Source organism: Akebia trifoliata, chromosome 2, assembly GCF_017979445.1.
Source record: "Akebia trifoliata isolate Shusen 1 chromosome 2, ASM1797944v1, whole genome shotgun sequence".
In the NCBI taxonomy this organism is placed as follows: domain Eukaryota; kingdom Viridiplantae; phylum Streptophyta; class Magnoliopsida; order Ranunculales; family Lardizabalaceae; genus Akebia; species Akebia trifoliata.
Window position 1 is genome coordinate 2176846 of NC_141376.1, and position 18445 is coordinate 2195290.

An 18445-nucleotide genomic window follows, 5' to 3' on the forward strand; every position below is an offset into this window, starting at 1 on the left:
TCTCTTACCCACTCCCACTGGCCACTATACACCTGGGTATAATTAATGACTTGTGGCGCAAAAGTTTGATACAATGCAACCGCAAATAGAATAAAATTTGTACACCTGAGCAAACATTGTATCACGTGGCATATGAGGTAATAACATTTGAAGGAAACGTGGCAGTACCTCACATGAACCATGTGTTGCGTGTTCCGCATAGATGCCCAATCAATTTCTTTTAGTCTAGGCACCATATAAGCATCTGGAATCACCAACATCAATTTAATTCTAACCATCCACTTTTAAATTAGCAAATTTTTACCGTTGGATTCATCTTGGTATTGTTTAGTGAACGAGTGGGATTTTCAATGTAAATTATTTACGAAAGTATTGTGATGAATGCACGCAATAAATCATACACGATTGTCTTGTTGTGGCAAGGGCATAAAATCATAGATCTTTTTTTCGGGATACGTAAGGAAAAAGTATTGTGATTATATGCTCTTGTCACATCAACTGCATATAGATCGTGTATGATTTAGTGCTTATATTCATCATTATTCTTATGGAAAAAAAAATTGAAGCATTCGTTTCCAAATTTTGAAGGAACCCCTCCATTAGATAATGCTCCAATATCTTATGATTTAATTCTTTTTCACTCTCATAATTATTTTGCTTCAAAAAATTATTATTACAGATTTATAATTGATTAGATTTCCAGAAGAGTTGTGACCTTCCAAAAATAGAGAATTGTTATTGGTACCCAACTTTTACTTATTACATCTCAATTTAAAATAAAGAAAATAAGTAAATGGTTGAGAATGAGTAAAATTGAGGTACCAATAGAAATACTCTCTCAAAAAAAAAAAAATCTAGATTTTTACTTTTTTGTTTAAGTTTTTATATGAGTCTAATCATAATCATAAACAACTATTGGAATTTTTTGATCGGATCTTGTAATGTTCAGAGAACAATTTGACCCAAACACTTTTAATGTTTGAGTGGTGTGTTTTAATCTTTAATTGGGATTTGATAAATAATTTGTAAGATTAAGGTGTAATAAGTAAAAGTTGGGGTGCTAATAAGATAAGTGTCGAGTAAGTATCTTATTTGATGATAGTAGTTGAATCCAACATGTTCTACAAGTGGTGTTTATGTCTCAGTTAACACCCACTTCTTAAAAAGAAAATTCTTTATAACGGATTCGAAGATCAGTATGGTCAAACTACATTAAACTCACGAGTTAATATATTTTTGAATTATTTACGAAGATTCAATGTAATTTGATATCTTAAAAATCTCAACAAGTTCATGAAATTTCAGTTGAGTCAATCAGAATTTGTGTTTTCAGTGTAAAAGAATACATTTTTAGCAACTTTAAATTTGTAATCTAAGAGAAAGTATATTTTTTCGATTGGGCATCCAATAATCGGGAGCGGATCCTTTATAGTTCCCTATAATTCCCTGTAGTGCCTTCTAATTTGTAGAGATTGACATCTTAAAAACAAAATCTGACAACTCAACCTGGTATGGATCATGGTGTAGATCAAATTTGAAATTTTTTTTGAAAAAAATGGAGTTCTTTGAACCTGACGAAGGCTTTGAAGATGGACGGTCCATGACCTCCAATTTTTTAACGAAACAGATTTTGTAGTTATGTGACACTGCTGTCTTTCAATCGTCTAATATCAGTACAGGATATTGTAGGAAAAATGCACTACAGAGGATCTGCTTCCCCAGTAATCTACCTTATGACAAATATTAGTAATTAATTGATATAATTTGACCAACTCCAGACAAAATGACAAGGCGGGAGGTTTAGACGAAACCATCTATTTCTTAAAAAATGAGAATTTGATTGTGATTTGTGAGTGGTTGGGGTGGGGAGTTCATCTGTCAACAATTTGAGTTGATTGTGTCAATCGACAATCCCACATGCTCCTAAATGGCAATAGTTGATTTCGAGTAAATATGGAGTTCGACAAATTTAAGCTAAGGGTATGTTTGATTGCACATGGAAAATAGGGTGGAAAATCAATTTCCATGGAAAATGTCATTTTTCAAGTGTTTGATTGCACATGGAAATGGAAATTCATTTTCCACCCCATTCAAAAAGTCCACTAAATCATGGATTTCACTTTCCCACCCATATGGGTAGGAAAATGAAATCCACTCATATTTTTCATTCTCAATTCTTCCCTACCACCACTACCACCACCACCACCACCATTACATTAACCTCGCCGTCGTCGTCATCGCCGTCGGCTCCGTCTCCGACCACCTTCTCTCTCTCTCTCTTCTTCTTTTTCTTCTTCTCATTCTTCTTCATCCCTTACCTCTTCCGCCACCACCACCATCACCACGTTCTCCCCCTATTTTCCTCGCTTATCTCCTTCGCCACCGCCACCATAGTCGTCACCGCCACCGTCGTCGTTGTCGCCGCCAACACCTTCGTCGCCACCGTCACCACATCCTCCCCCCTCCCTTTTCCTCGTCATCTTCTTCTTCCTCTCCCCCTCCTCTCAACTTCTTCCTCCTTCTCCTCTTCTTCTTTTTTCTCATAATTTTTCATGATTTTATCCAAGTGAAATCAAACAATGGAATTTGATTTTCCAACCCTACCTATTTTCCACAACTAATTTTCCATGGATTTCAAATTCCATGGAAAGTGACTTTCCATGCAATCAAACATTCCCTAAGTGTGATTCAAATCATTTAACATGTTACCGATCAAGTTAAATTTGAATCAAGTTAAGTCAGACTAATAATTAGAAGTTTGGGTGAATCCAAATTAGATCCAACCATTCGACTTAAGACAGTCATTGTCCTTCTAACGACAATGAGAAATCCACCTTTTAGTTATTCTATTTGCATTTAAGGATACACCAGCAAATGCACGACATCTTGCAATCTTTCGTATTATTTATGAAAAATTTGTGCACAATTTCTCAAGGGAATTCAGGTTTGTGGATGCATAAATTTAAATTTATGCATTCGATGAAAAGTAACCAAACACCCAAAGAAAAAACTTTGAAGCGGCCAACCTTCTTCAAAATTTTAGTAGAACCTTCCTCTTTGGATTACACGTGATATCTCCAAGGAGGTATCCCAAATATTAATGAAAAAGTGGGGGTGTGAAATAAATACAAAAAAGCCACTTGTCATGTTGCGAAGAGGGTTCTACCAAAATTTTGAAGCGCGCAGAATTTCCCACACTCGCAAATCTTTGTTTTACGAAAACCTATGATTGTATCAAGGAGGGCCATAAATACATTTTCATTATTAAAAACCATAGAGATGATTTATTGTGGACATCCATATCTTACTTGCAAGCATTTATGTGGAAAAAAAAATGAATGATGTGACATTAAATGAGTCGTGCTGGAGTGACATCAGCAGGGGACACCTTGACGTGGTGGCATGCACATGTGCGTAGATGTATTTTACTCGTATCTCGGAGAGAAGCATCTACATTAAGATGTCCCCCCACTGAGGTCACTCCAGCATTAATCCATTAAAATATCTCTTTATATCCCAGTTAGGTTAAGTAATGAATTGGAGGATTGCATTTTGGCCAAGCAAAAAGTAGAGAAAGTATAGAGGAGATAGGAATGGATTTCTTAGTCTTTAAGGAGGGGACTTATCAAATGAGGAAATAAAGTGAAACACAACTGTAATACAACTAGGACTGATTAAGATGGATCTTGTTTTTAAGTCATTTGACCCATCACATTCAACACCCATGACCCATTAGGCACTTAAACCTCTGTTGTACATGAAAGTGATGGTGGTTGAATGGGTATGGAGTCCATGGACCCACATGACCATATAACCCTAACCCCTATCACCCTCTTTCACAAAATATGATCTCCAAAACCTTAATTCTTAGAATAACGATTTTCTAACGCCCCCTGATGTGGCATGTATTAGAACCAAAGATTATTTCCTCGGGATACACAACTGTACATATTTATGGGGATTACAATTGTGTATCCCGAAAGAAAAAATCTATGGTTCTAGCCCATAGCATGCCAAGAGACGTGTCATAGGGAGTGTCTGAAAATCAAGACTCTAATTCTTAATCATGCCTTCTAGACATCATACTACAACATCGAACCCTAGTTGGCAACTAGCTGTTCTTATGTAATTGATAAAGTTTTGGTGATAAATTCAGTAAATTGTCGTGTTCTCGGGGCCTAGTGTTGCTTTCTTGATTCATTGGCGTTGCAAATTAAACAACTTAGTAGTTGGAAGATGTACTAAGTTTGGTTATATATAATCCGTTAATCAAGCTAGTTTAGGAGAACATGGGAGGCACAACCACCACCCCATGTGCTTAGGTGACCAACCCTCCTACTGATACTAACTGCTGAATTATTTTTTTGTATTTTATATAATTTAATAGATTCATGGCCCCCCTATAAGAACAAAAATTAGATGGATTGGGGGGACAGCTTCACATCCCTACCATCTACTTTAATTTTGGAAGGTATTTAGATATGCCACATAATCTTAACTTGTAATTTAGGCTGTACCTTAGGGTTAAAAGGGTTCATGATAGACGTGTGACGATGGGCTGGCAATATTATCATGATCATTATACCAAATGTTTTATTATAGGAAAAATTACTTCGTAAACCCTGTGGTGGGGACGTCTTTCTAATGCACCCTGAACATTGGGGTGATATATTAACAACATAGTTAATAAAACCTTTCTTTCTTAATGTGCCCTCACCTGATATAACATTGAACTCAAATCATCGAGATTGATCATTTAAATCATCGACCTCGACAATTTTAATAGTTGATCTCAACAATTCATGTTCAAACATCGAGATCGACAATTGTTGATGTTGATCTCACTGGTTCATATTAAAATGTTGAGATCGACAATTGTTGAAATGGATCTCGACAATTGATCTCAATGAGGATACTGTTGAGAATAAAAGAAGAAAACAGTAATAGCAAGGGTACAACATGCTTTGCAGGTTTTGCATCTTAATATGGTAAAATTTCATGTTGAGTACTCTATATGATGACTCCAACTCCAACTGCAACTCCCAAAACTCTTACTTCCAGACGGGCTCCATTATTTTACTCCTTTAGATTCATGGGAATACTAAAATAAACATGAACAGGGCAACATAGACATAGTAGTTTACCTACTTTTTGTAATCTATCTTATAAGTGAAATTGACTTTGGTTACATACTTACATACATCATCCGAGAAACATCAATAGTTGAAAACAAAGAATAAACATGTATTAGATGTATCCATCGTACAGTATCCTTACTAATTAAGTCAGTTAAATTTGAAAAGAAATTCAAGAAAAATATCATCTAAAATCATTCTCAAATTATCGATCAAAGTCTTTGAATGCATCAATCCCTTGCATATGACCATCTTATGTTACATTACTTTATTCACTAAATCCCTGTTTGGACTTACAGACTGAAACAACAAAAACTGAAATGGGAAGAAAAGTTTAATGGAGGAAAAAAAAAGCATTTTGATGATCAGCACGGGTGGTGCAATATTTGTTTGTAAAGTAAAATAATATAAGTCTCTTAGAACACTCAACAAATTTTAGGCTAACTAAAATAATATTTGTTAGTTTTTGACAAAATAGGTTCTTTATTTTAAAGAGCATTATTGGAGATGTTCTAAGTACAAAGGGATTCAATTTGAGAACCAGATTTAAAATCTAGAGGTTCATAATCATAGATGATATGGCTTTAGAAAATTGAAGGGAGGAACATGAGCCAGTCGGTGGACACAATCCCCTTGACAGCTTTTCATTTAGGCTGTTTAGGGTACTTCAATCAATCCTAATGGTCAACCATCAACAAATCATGACAGCTAAGATTGATTCAAAAGTATCCAGAGTCTTTAGGAGGATAGAAAAATTCTGCCCAAATTCAGAGAATGTTCTTGAAAAAAAAAATTTGCATAAATATTCTTCTGGTCAATTGCTTTATTCCTTCCTTGTTAAGCACTTCTAGAGAAGTTTTGAAATACAATCAAAAGTTTCCAGTCATGCAGCCTAATAAGCGACAAATAGAAAGATGAGAGAAAATTACAATTTTTCGGGGAAAAAAAAACATTTCAAGGCCCAATAAAGGTGCACCAACATGAATTGAGACAAGAATACATGATTTCAATCTAATGAGAGGGTCAGTAACAATGGATAGTATGTAAGACTCACTATTCTCCATCTGAACTAACAAGCTCTAATTCGATCATTTTTTCCATAGTTTGCTCAGTTTTCTTTCTTTTTGCCTCGGGTTGTTGTTTTATAACCATGGTTGAAGCTAGCTTCATAGCTGAAGATAACCTGAAGAAAAATATGCATGCCAAGCTTCAATAAAAAGGAAAGATCCCACAAATAAAAAATGCAAGAAACATAATGATAATCTCTTTTTTACATGATTCACACCTCTTCTCTGAGCTACACTTTTCTTGGTTTGATTTTGTAGACCCTTTATTTGTTGTATCTTTTTGTTGAATTTTCCCTGTAATTAGAAAAAGGCAAAAGGTTCAGATAAGTCATAGAGGATTAAACCAAGATAACAAAAGGGTGGGAAATGATCTAAAACCTGTGACTTCTGTAAGGAATCTAATTCCTTGTGAGTGGGCATTACTTGTCACTTTACCTGCATTACTGTTCATTTGTGTCCAACATGTTAGGCTGCGTTTCAAACTTAGAAGAATATTTGCACATCCAGAAAAATATAATAATTATAATTATAAAAGATAATTTTATAACTCAGTTATATTTCCATTTATCAATCTCACAACCCCTAACTAGTTACAACCAAATCATTTTTTTGTCAATAATTTTACTTATTTGTAATAATAAACATTTAATATGTTATTAACAATTAAAATTTCCTTGCATTTGGAAGGAATCCAATGAATTCTGCAATTTCATCAATTTTTTTCCAACATTACATCATTGTTGCCTCCTAATTGCAATAATGACCAATATCTTATTACAATCATTGTTTCTGAGTATCTAAAAAATCAAAATCAGTATATTTTTGTGGTTTTCTTCCCACACTAGGGATGTTTTGCTTGTTGGGAATAAGAATGGAGCAAAAACAGTTTGATGAATTGTTCTAAGAACTAATAGAAGAAATTAAATCAATTAAGGCTAAAGATTCTAAGACACACCTTAAGGCCTTCTTTAACCCATCCACTGACAATATTTTCAGTGGTTGCTTGGGCTTTTGCAAGTTTGTTCTGTCACTTAAAGGATCAACCATGTAAATACCTTCTGACTTGAGGGGACCCCTAAAGGCTGTTCTTAAGTTCCTGAAACATCACATATGCTTAACACACCCAATGAGTATAAAAAAGGCTTAATGTAGAACAAATTTGATTTAAAGAAAATGGTGTTGGTTTTCTTGTTTCACATAAAAGATGGAGAACCAGTAAACAAAGCAGCACTCACCCTCCCTTGAGTTCAGAACGTGTAACGGAATATTTCTGGGATGCTTTCTGCCGAATGAAAAATCCAAAGGAATGCATCAGTCAGTTAGCTAACCATAAAAATAATATTTAATCAAAGGTTTTGAGCATCTATTCTTACCGATGTATGGTATTTGCAGTATATCCCACGACACCTGAAATCACACAATGATAAGATGAAATTGCGGAGTTTTTATTTTATTTTTTGAAGTACAAAACATATCATCAAGACAGTCTTTAGAAACCAAAAACTAGCCTAGTTTTTCAATTTTATTACAAGTACGGACAACAATTAGCTCATAGTCATGGAAAATGAATTCTAATGTATTAATAAAAATACAACTATGAATATAAATGCCTTCAAAAACAAATTAAAATGGAAAGGCAACATTTGACACGTCCCTCAAGCAGAATGGTTCTTTTCAATCATTGAAATCTTATTCATTCTGGATGTGTGCTTTTCTCTTCGTAAGGCCTCCATCGACATGTTTGTGATTTGATTTTTAATGCAATATGTTGAAATTCGACTTCTTCTCCGCTATATTCTGCCTTGGAAGATAATATGTTTTGGAGTCCGGCTAGCTTTACTAACTTAGTAAGGAAAACAGGTCTTACTAAGGCTCATCCACAGTCATAACAAAATCCCAAGATTCGTAACATAGATTCTACTTAAGAGGAAAAAAAAGTATATAATAATTAGAAAAGCATAGAAAACATACTTATTAATGACCATGGTACAAACAAGCCCATCCTTCCTTTTTCCCTTGCAAACCCCATAATCAACTGAAGTACCCATCTTTAAAACTTGACCGGCCGAAAACACACTAAGAGAAAACCCATTTCCCTACCAAAAGATCACCAACGTTAGTAATTATAAAAGCCTTAGTTAATGTAATTCTTAAAAAAATCTACAGATTTATACCTCAGTATTATTTCTAACACTAGAATTGAACAAAGCAAAGACTGTTCCAGCCTGCTCCTTTGAATTCTTCGTGTAAGCATCCCCGAACAAAAAAACAGAAGTAGTTTTTTCATCCAAACAGCCAATTTTCCATATACAGTAGTTCTTCCCATTAGAGCTAATTTTCGGAATCCCCTTCTCGGTTAAAACACCAACAGTAGCCCAACTACCAGAAATAGTATCTCCAACTAATGAATTCCTGATAAGAAGTAGAAACCAATGAATAAGATCACATTTCACCCAAATCACAATTTAAGGAAATGCGTATAAAATTATTTCATTGATAAAGGTTGAACCTTATGGCGGGCAAGCGAATAAAGCGAACATCGGCAAAATGATTATTCAGCTCTGCAGAAGAGACCAACAGATTCCTGAACAAGTAGAAGCCAAAAAAATGAAATTTTGAAATAGGCCCATTAACTATTTGGGTGATCTCTCTCTGAAATTGACCTAAACCTACCGAATTCGCAAACCCGAAAATTTCTCAACATCAATATCATTAGAGCTCTTCTGCCTATTCAACTTAGGAGCTTTGTCGACAACAATGTTGGGCTCATTATCAAGGTAGTCTTGAACGGCATCTCTGAAGACGGACATGTCTGTCTTCTCCGCTCGCCTTGGCCATTCGTGGTCGGGAAGATTTTCTGCAAATTAGGTAAAATTGAGAAATGGGGATAGCCATTTGATTTTTTTGTCGAAATAAATGAGAATGAAGGTTACTCATTTTATGAAATTAAAAGATAATCTCTTCGAAAGATGATTGATAGTGAATCAAAGATATATGGAGCAAACCTGGTGATTGGGGGTGAAGGGTAGAAGGAGAAGCTGGTGGGGTTTCTAAAACCCTTTCTTGAAGGGAGAGGAGGAGATCCAAATCTTCTTGGTGGGTCGACATTGATGTTGGTTTCTATGTAACTAAGAAACTAGTGAGAGTATGAGAGATTCACTGTGAAGTACCTGTCAAGGGTTTTGGCGCTTAAGTAGCCTAAAAATGGAGGGAGATTTGAATCTTTGGTGTTTGGGACGCCAAAATAGTGTTATTTGGAATGTGATATTAATAACGTCTAACTCAGTATGTCCGGGCGTTTGGTCTAGTGGTATGATTCTCGCTTTGGGTGCGAGAGGTCGCGAGTTCGATTCTCGCAACGCCCCTTCATTTCTAGGGTTTTTAATCCCATTTTTTATGAAAATTCGCACGTGAGACCCACAGCACGCCAGGGCCACCTGTATGGCTAAGTTATACATCAGAAATGATACAATGTTTCCATGAGCCATTGAATTTTAGTGATCCCAGATTTTAAAAAATGCCATGTGGCACAATCTATCTGACCCCACCCACCCAACCTAAAATTTCACACGGGATTGGCAGCCAAATTAGAGAAAAAAAATTGGACATTTCTTATGGTTAGGATCAACCAATCAGTCTAATATTCGATTTGTGAAAAAATGGGCCAGAAAAAAGTCACTCACGTGGCATCCTAAGAAGTACGTCTCATCAAATTTCAATGATCCGAGTGTCCAAACAGAGTTAATTAAAGAAAATAGTCAAATAACAAAGATACGACACGTCACTCGTACCAGCATTTTCGATTTCTATTTAAAGAAAACATGACTGGGTCAACAACTGAATCCACCGATTCGTGGTTCAAACGTCCAACTCGGTCCCCCTCAAAAATAGAAACACAGAAAGACAAATGTAGGGGAAAAAAAAACAAGACTTAAAAGATAGAGAAAGAGGTGAAGAACAGAGGAGGACCAAGAACTAAAAACAGCAACCACAACATATATAGACAATATAACAACCCTTTCACCTATCACATCGTGCAACCCTTCACCATTAAACACCATGGTTGCTTTCTTGCTCTTGGGTTCCTCCTACCCATGAAGAAGAAGCTTCATATTGGTGCAATAACACCACCATCTCTCAATTTCTTTTATTTTGATTCTAAACTATATTGATACAGATTGAACCCGTTCTTCCAAAAATGTCGACACCACTTGTTCTAACAATTCTTTCCTTATGGGTTGTCTTGGTAGCTTCCCATGATGGGAAGGTGTCCAAGGCTGTGTCTTTCGACGGGAAATCGTTAATGATTAATGGAAAGAGAGAGCTTCTCTTCTCGGGTTCAATCCATTATCCACGTAGTACCCCCGATGTAATATAATTGGTGACTTTAAAGTTTGTAATTTTTTTTTTTTTTGGCTGTCTATGATGTTGTTAGAAGATAATGGTTTTTTTTCATTTTTAGATGTGGCCGAAAATCTTGAACAGTGCTAAGCATGGAGGGTTGAATGTGATCCAGACTTATGTCTTTTGGAACATTCATGAGCCTGTACAAGGCCAGGTAGGGAAAAAAAAAAACATGCTAATTCTAGTCAGTTTGTTGATTGTGTTGAGGTATTAATTCTTGAATATTTCTTGTTCAATAATGTCATTGTTAGGAAATTATTGTTGGCCTAGAAAGATCATCTTTTGTTTTTGTTTCCTTAAAAACAAAACATATATAATGTTTAATAACGATGTTTGTAACAAGAAATCTGAGATTTTGATGTATGGGTTGTTTTGAAAGTACAGTTCAATTTTGAAGGAAATTATGATCTGATTAAATTCATCAAGATGATTCAAGAACATGGTATGTATGTGACACTACGGGTTGGACCCTTTATCGAAGCTGAATGGAATTATGGGTATGTTTCAACTTCTCTATTTTATTCTCTTAGAAACTAAATGTAGTATTCTTTTTTTCCTAAAATTGTTCTACTTTTAATTGTTCAGAGGATTTCCATATTGGCTAAGGGAGGTTAATAACATTACCTTCCGTTCCAATAATGCACCATTCAAGGTGATCAAAACTTTACTTCCATAACAATCCTTCAATAACATGCATCATGAAATGTAGATTGCTCATGTAAGTGAACTCTTATGGTCTGCAGTACCACATGAAGAAGTTCGCTAAGATGATAATAAAGATGATGAAGGATGAGAAATTATTTGCTTCACAAGGAGGTCCGATCATTATGTCACAGGTGTGGTTCCACTTGAACTACTCTTTTTTTTTTTTGTCGTATATGGTTTATATTAATGTTGATTTAATCAATGGTGGGTTTAGATTGAAAACGAATATAACACCATCGAACTTGCATATAAAGAGCAAGGAACTCGATACGTTCAATGGGCAGGAAACATGGCTGTCGGTCTCAAAACAGGAGTTCCATGGATAATGTGCAAGCAAAGAGACGCTCCTGATCCAGTTGTAAGTGTAGACTCCCTTCTTGCATCCATCTTCTTGATCAAAAACTAAATCCTTGATTAGATAATGAAGATAATCGTACCGTGTTCAGATCAACACTTGCAATGGGAGGAATTGTGGAGATACTTTCACTGGCCCAAACAAACCAAACAAACCCACTCTTTGGACTGAGAACTGGACTGCTCAGTAAGTAGTCTCACTCACAGTTGGTCTCAAGAACCCACCCCGATATTAGCCAATATTAGTAAAAGATACTAATTGCATCTCACTTGGTTTAATTGGTGATTATAGATACAGAGTATTTGGAGATCCTCCTTCTCAGAGAGCAGCTGAAGATCTTGCATTCTCTGTGGCTCGCTTCTTCTCTAAGAATGGTTCCCTTGTGAATTACTATATGGTACGTGTGTGTGCGTGTTTTGCGAACTTCTCCCAACAAACCAAAATCATCAGTCATGGAAAATATATCATCTTTATGTTTGTATCGACAGTATTATGGTGGGACAAATTTCGGTAGAACAGCTTCTTCATTTGTAACAACACGATACTACGATGAAGCTCCACTTGATGAATATGGTTAGATATGTTGTACCCTTTATATTTAATCTAGTAATTTAATGCACGAAGGTTCACACAACTTATTAAATTTGTTTCAATGTGTTTCACTAGGCTTGCAAAAGAACCCCAAATGGGGACACCTACGGGACTTACATTCTGCTTTGAGATTGTGCAAGAAAGCTTTGCTCTGGGGGACTACCTCAGTTGAAAACCTTGGAGATCAAGTAGAGGTAAAAAAAAACAAAGTATGATTAGAAGTAGTGTTTGATAAGCCAAGTGATTCGAATTCTTTGCAGGCTAGAATCTATGAGAAGCCGGGAAGTAACGTGTGTGCTGCCTTCTTGTGCAACAAGGCTTCAAGAACACCCGCTACTGTAACTTTCAGGGGTGTCGAGTATTATCTGCCTCAACATTCCATTAGTATCCTCCCTGATTGCAAGACCATCGTCTACAACACTCAAATGGTAATATTTGGTCTTCAAGACTTGTTTTCTTTATAACCCTTTAATAATAAAAAGTTACAATTTTTTATATTTCAAGAAAATGGGACACTTGCATTAGTAATTGGGGTTAAAGTGATCAATACTAATTAATTCCCTTTGTTATGATAAAAAAACAGATAGTTGCACAACACAATGCAAGAAGATTCCGTAAATCAAAAGTAGCTAACAAGGATATCAAATGGGAAATGTCCCAAGAAAAGGTCCCAACCATCAGCGAATGTCCAATTAAAGCAAAGACCACCTTAGAACACATGACCCAGACTAAGGATACCTCAGACTACCTATGGTATACCACTAGGTAAGCAAATCCTAACCCCTTGAATCTAAGTTGATCTTGTTTATTTTTTACTACATACACATAAAATAAAATAAAAAAGAAGCTTAATTCTAAATGTTGATGGAATTTCGACTGCAGCATTGACTTAAGTGATGAGGAGTTACCAATGCGCCAAGACATTCTCCCAGTACTCCAGGTTGCAAGTCTTGGCCATGCGGTGCTCGTTTTTGTAAATGGTGAATTTGTAGGTAATTTATTTCTATCCTATTTAAACAAATATATAGGTTACTCTTTTATTTTCTTTGATATCTAATGCAGTCTAGATTCGAGTTCCTTTTCTAGTCCACATGTAGCTGACTCTAATTACCTATTTCAGGATCGGAACATGGGAACAACATCGAGAAGAGCTTTACTTTCCAGAAAGCCATAAAGTTGAACGTTGGAACGAACCATATACAATTGTTGGGCATGACGGTTGGGTTCCCGGTAAACAATTCAAAATGCTTAAGTTCCCGCGTTTATAGTGTTGATTTTAAATTCAAACAGGACATCCACCCGTGACCCGTCTCTCTTTGTTGATGAAGGATAGTGGAGTCTACCTCGAACATAGGCTTGCTGGGATCCATGCTGTATCAATACAAGGTTTGAACACTGGAACCCTTGATTTGTCGGAAAATGCATGGGGTCACAAGGTAATATTGATCATCTTATAATGAATTTCACTAGACTACCTAACGATAATTTGATCACGGATTAAGATTATTGTCTATTCAGGTTGGCCTTGAGGGAGAAAAGCTTCACCTATTTACCCAAGGTGGATCACATAGGGTCGAGTGGACTAGCTCTAAGGGACCAGGGCCAGGGCTTACATGGTACAAGGTATTGCAACGTAACGATCTTCTCTACCTATGTGATTAGCAGACTACAAGACCAAAACTTACAAGGAAATTAAAAAAAAAAGATACATGGATATATCTCTGTATCCGACTGACGTAGTGGAAGCGAATTTGGATCAATAGAAGATTCAATAAAGAAGAAAATTTAAAGAGAACTTAGAAGATAAATTTGGGGAAAATAAATTAGTCATAAAAAAATTGTCTCTTGCATAAGTTGTTCCCTTTATATAGACTCAATTACAATTCAAATCAGAAACTCACAAGGAATAACACTCCTAAAGTAACAATAGAATCAAAATCCTACTAGAATTATAAAATAGAAATCTGACGAGAATTATAAAATAAAAATAAATCCTACTAGAATTAGGATACTACTTAAGACCTCTGAACTAAAACTGAAAAAAAAAACTGAGAACTGAATTAGAAATTGGTTTGAGTATGGACTCAACTTGGTCAACCCGTACCAGGTTGGTCAAGATGAGTCAACTCAACCAGATTTGGTGGGTTGATTCGGTCTTGAAAATTCTCTTCTCAAGAGCAATTTGTTCTACATCACCAACACTGATATAAAGTTTTAGATACATCGATCCTAAATATATTTTTAAATGCTTTAGTCAGTGTTGAGTCTATAAAACAAAAAAGAAATTATTTAGATCAGCTTAATATATATATATATATATATAAAGGAGTGTTCTTGTTACATAGAACGAAAAATTGGAAAATAACAGTTTCATAATGTTCATGTAAGTTAAAACTGAAAAAATATATATATATATCATTACAGAGATACTTCGATGTTCCTGAAGGAAACGATCCGGTTGCTCTCGATCTATCCAGCATGGGCAAAGGAATGGCATGGGTAAACGGTCAAAGCATCGGCCGTTATTGGGTATCCTTTCTCTCTCCTCTTGGGAAGCCTTCTCAATCGGAGTAAGTATTGCCCGTTTGCACCCATGTCTTAGTCTCTATGACAAACCGATCTGAAAAATTCTTTCTCAAACTCTCACTTTTTATGTTTCATTTAGGTACCACGTCCCAAGGTCATTCTTGAAGCCATCGGATAACCTCCTAGTAATCTTCGAAGAAACCGGAGGAAACCCAGATGAGATTAAGGTTTTAACTATCAATAGAGATACAATTTGTAGCTTTGTGACTGAGTACCATCCACCACATGTGAAATCATGGAAAAGAGAGTACAGCAAGATACGCGCTGTGGTTGAAGACGTGAATACAAAAGCACACTTGAAGTGTCCCAAAGGCAAATTGATCACCAAGGTGGACTTTGCCAGCTATGGTGATCCTATTGGAGTTTGTGGAAACTTCACTACAGGAACTTGTAGTTCATCCTCAAGCAAGAAAGTCGTCGAACAGGTAAATTTTCATTATCTACACACCTTTTATTACATAATTCAATTTCTTTCCTTATGTCAGTCACTTAGTTTCGTTGGCATTGAGCAGCATTGCTTAGGAAAAACTTCGTGTGCAATACCAATTAAGAATGATGTATTCAACGAGGCCAACAAAGAGTCCTGTCCAGGGATTACAAAGACTCTAGCTATTCAAGTGCAGTGCACTGATAAGAAGAATTAAGAGCTACGTGGAGAGCAAACAAAGCAAAACTACTTATGATGACACAATTCGTTTGAAATATTTTAATGAGAGAAAAACAGTTTATGGTGATGTTCGAATACTCAATTGAAATGTGGATGTGTTTTGAGTTCAATCTAAGACAGTATCATTTATCTATAAATGCAGTGTATGGATCTTCATATTCATGTTTTTCATTTGTTCTCTTTTATGGGGGGGATGAATGTATTGGGGGTTCCAAATTTTCACATTTTACAGTTCCAATTTATGTATTTAGTATCCGTAGACACACATACATACACGTACATGCACACATGTATGGGTTGGGATCCGTAAACGTTTAAGTTACTTGGGCTCATAGATTCCACTTGGAAATATGATTCAATAGCTGATTTTTGGTGAAGATAGCCTCATGCACACAAGAGAAGAATTTTAAAAAAAAAAAAAAAAACAATTTCGATATTTATATTTATAGCCCCGTAAAAAGTAGTTTACGTGTTGAATAAATATAACCATTCCTCTTCATGGGTAACTTGAATGGGTTCTCTTAAAACAAAACATCAGTACTCAACTCATCTCCATGTGAGTTCTAAGAGCTATTTCAAATAGCTTATGCTGTGACTAGTGTCAAAACAACTGGTAATAAGATGATGGTTTCTTATTACAATGGACTTGCACCAGGAATCTTCACTAAGTTCGTTTCGACTCTATTTTCTATTTTGGAATGATTGACCTTGTAAGACCTGCCATGATTTTCATAGAATTAGTTTAGTAAACATGATCATATTGAGATGGATGAATGGTAAGGCAAGGAAAGACGAAACAAGAAATGAGTATATATCAAAGGAAAATTTGGAATAACTACAATAAGAGAGAGTAATTTGAGATGAAATTTTTAAATGTGCAAAGAAGTCCAATAATAGCTGTGGGGGAAATTCTTAAACATAGACATGTGGCTCGAGCAAAACCCGGAAGTAACAATTTTAAGCTCGGATATACTGCTATATAAGACAAGTTTATCAAACTCTTCAGGTGCACGGATGACAAGCTCAGACTTGGGCTACCGACCAATTAAGTAGTCCGAACAATGGCAGTATAGGTCGGTAAGACGGATTGACAGATGTGCCATTGATTGACAGCTCTAACAACCCACATCATGTCAGATCAGCCCTGATCATCCCAGAAGTGGTAGGGCAGCTGCAACAACTCCTGCAGTTGACATGTCAGGGAGTGAGCTAACTGCCCTTAGCAAACTAACTTCCCTGGGTCATTTTAAAGGGTGGCACAGAAAACGATCAAGTTTAATGCTTATAAAAGGAAAAGGACTATAGGTAAAAAAGGTTGGAATTCTTCTTCTCTCAAAAACTAAATTACATTGATCAACTTGTCTAACTTGATCGTCGGAGTGGGCTAGTTTGCAGGTCCGCCCGAGCTTGGAGAGAGGAAAAGTGTAGAGCAAATTCTTGCATCTATAATAGCACTTGTGATGAGTGACTTGGTGCAAGTTGAGGGTTCAAATGCAAAGGACCAAAACTGGCATAGATATAATTAGTAAGAAAAATATATGAAGGTACATGCATTAGTTATTAAAAGATAAAATGTGTCTCTTTGAAAAATCATAACAATCACTATTTGATTAAATAACGGCAATTATGAACAATAAAACTATCCAACATTGAACACCATTATTTTTCAAAATATTGGAATGAGTTATGAGCATTTCGAAAAGATGAAAGAGTAAAATAACAAGTTTTGTAGCACCTCAATATCTTGGTTCTATTAAATACTAATGGTCATTATGAACAATAAAACAACCCCAATATTAAAAAAATGTGATTGTTTTTTTCTCAAGAATCAGGAGTTCCCTGGGTTGTGGTGAAATAAGATTAGATCGAGTTGGTTGGCCCTGTACTGGGATTCAACGTTATTTACATTCTCCATATATTTGGGTTTTGGTAACATGTCCCCTTAGGGCACACGTTAATCTGCATTAAATACACCTTGGAAATGGAATTTTCTTTATTAAAAAAAAAATGACCTCAAAAGAAAAAGATATATTTACAAAAAATACCTTCTCTTATTTCCAAGGTGTGTTTAATGCAAGCTTAACGTGTGCCCTTAGAGCTCATGTATTTTTATGTTTTGCATTTAAACATGATCATGGTGCCAAATTTAAGATCATCACAGAATATTTAAGTGGAGATGTCCTCATGTTGATCAGAAAAGGACATTGAACTTACTTGGTTTATTCTGACCTATCTCATAATTTATGGATTATTCCGAGTCGTGCTGGAATAACATTAAAATGTACATCGATTCTCACATTGCTGATGTGAAGGTGCACACATAACCATAGATGCCTCTTCACTCATATCTCAATGAAAAGTACCTATGGTTTCGTAAATACATCCCCATCAGCGATTTGAGAATCGATGAACATGTTAATGTTACTTCCGCATTTTCCTTATTCCCTTTGACCAAGTTAATACTTAGAGCTATAGGCAAGATTTTAAATCACAATATGATGATAATTAACATCAAAAGGAACTCCTTATTCCTTCATATTTATAGTTTTTTAACCTCTAAAAGAGATACCCCTTCAACATTAACATTGTCTGCTGCTGCTGCTGTACGATTACACCATGCATCGAACTCCAATAAATAATAAATAAATAAGGAGATTTACCAGGGCAGTCTGTTGCAATTTTATTACAAAAACTCAATTACTTTATCAAATTTGATACTAAACAAGCCTTACTTCATGAATCAGCCAAGGATGACCAAATTACTTGTAATCTTACTAAGGGTCATTGGGCCCACATGGAAATTGGCAATCCAACACCCCAAATTACTTGTAATCTTACTAAGGGTCATTGGGCCCACATGGAAATTGGCAATCCAACACCCCAGGCTTACCAGATATCATAGAAAAACTCATTTTCAAAGAAAAGAAAAAAATAC

General features: G+C 35.7%; 2 protein-coding genes and 1 non-coding gene across 3 annotated transcripts; 2 read left to right on the forward strand and 1 right to left on the reverse strand.

The window, feature by feature from the left end:
• Positions 1 to 5913: 5913 nt before the first annotated feature.
• On the reverse strand, positions 5914 to 9373 carry MCM10 (minichromosome maintenance 10). Its single transcript, XM_086421111.1, has 11 exons — positions 9208 to 9373; positions 8876 to 9059; positions 8712 to 8786; positions 8377 to 8614; positions 8174 to 8298; positions 7576 to 7609; positions 7438 to 7484; positions 7158 to 7298; positions 6581 to 6645; positions 6421 to 6496; positions 5914 to 6318 (listed from the first exon to the last, which is right to left on the reverse strand). The coding sequence occupies exons 1-11, from the start codon at positions 9308 to 9310 to the stop codon at positions 6189 to 6191; spliced, it is 1218 nt and encodes a 405-aa protein (XP_086277237.1). The 5' UTR covers positions 9311 to 9373; the 3' UTR covers positions 5914 to 6188.
• Positions 9374 to 9495: 122 nt separating this feature from the next.
• On the forward strand, positions 9496 to 9567 carry TRNAP-UGG (transfer RNA proline (anticodon UGG)). The gene has a single exon. It is a non-coding gene; the product is annotated as a tRNA-Pro (tRNA).
• A 582-nt stretch (positions 9568 to 10149) lies between these two features.
• On the forward strand, positions 10150 to 15681 carry LOC147408718 (beta-galactosidase 13-like). The gene is made up of 19 exons (XM_086421099.1): positions 10150 to 10571; positions 10665 to 10760; positions 10991 to 11103; positions 11192 to 11258; positions 11350 to 11442; positions 11526 to 11669; positions 11758 to 11852; positions 11958 to 12063; positions 12155 to 12239; positions 12333 to 12451; positions 12518 to 12685; positions 12841 to 13022; positions 13140 to 13249; positions 13378 to 13487; positions 13586 to 13693; positions 13776 to 13880; positions 14682 to 14827; positions 14923 to 15268; positions 15356 to 15681. The coding sequence occupies exons 1-19, from the start codon at positions 10401 to 10403 to the stop codon at positions 15485 to 15487; spliced, it is 2496 nt and encodes an 831-aa protein (XP_086277225.1). The 5' UTR covers positions 10150 to 10400; the 3' UTR covers positions 15488 to 15681.
• Positions 15682 to 18445: the final 2764 nt, after the last annotated feature.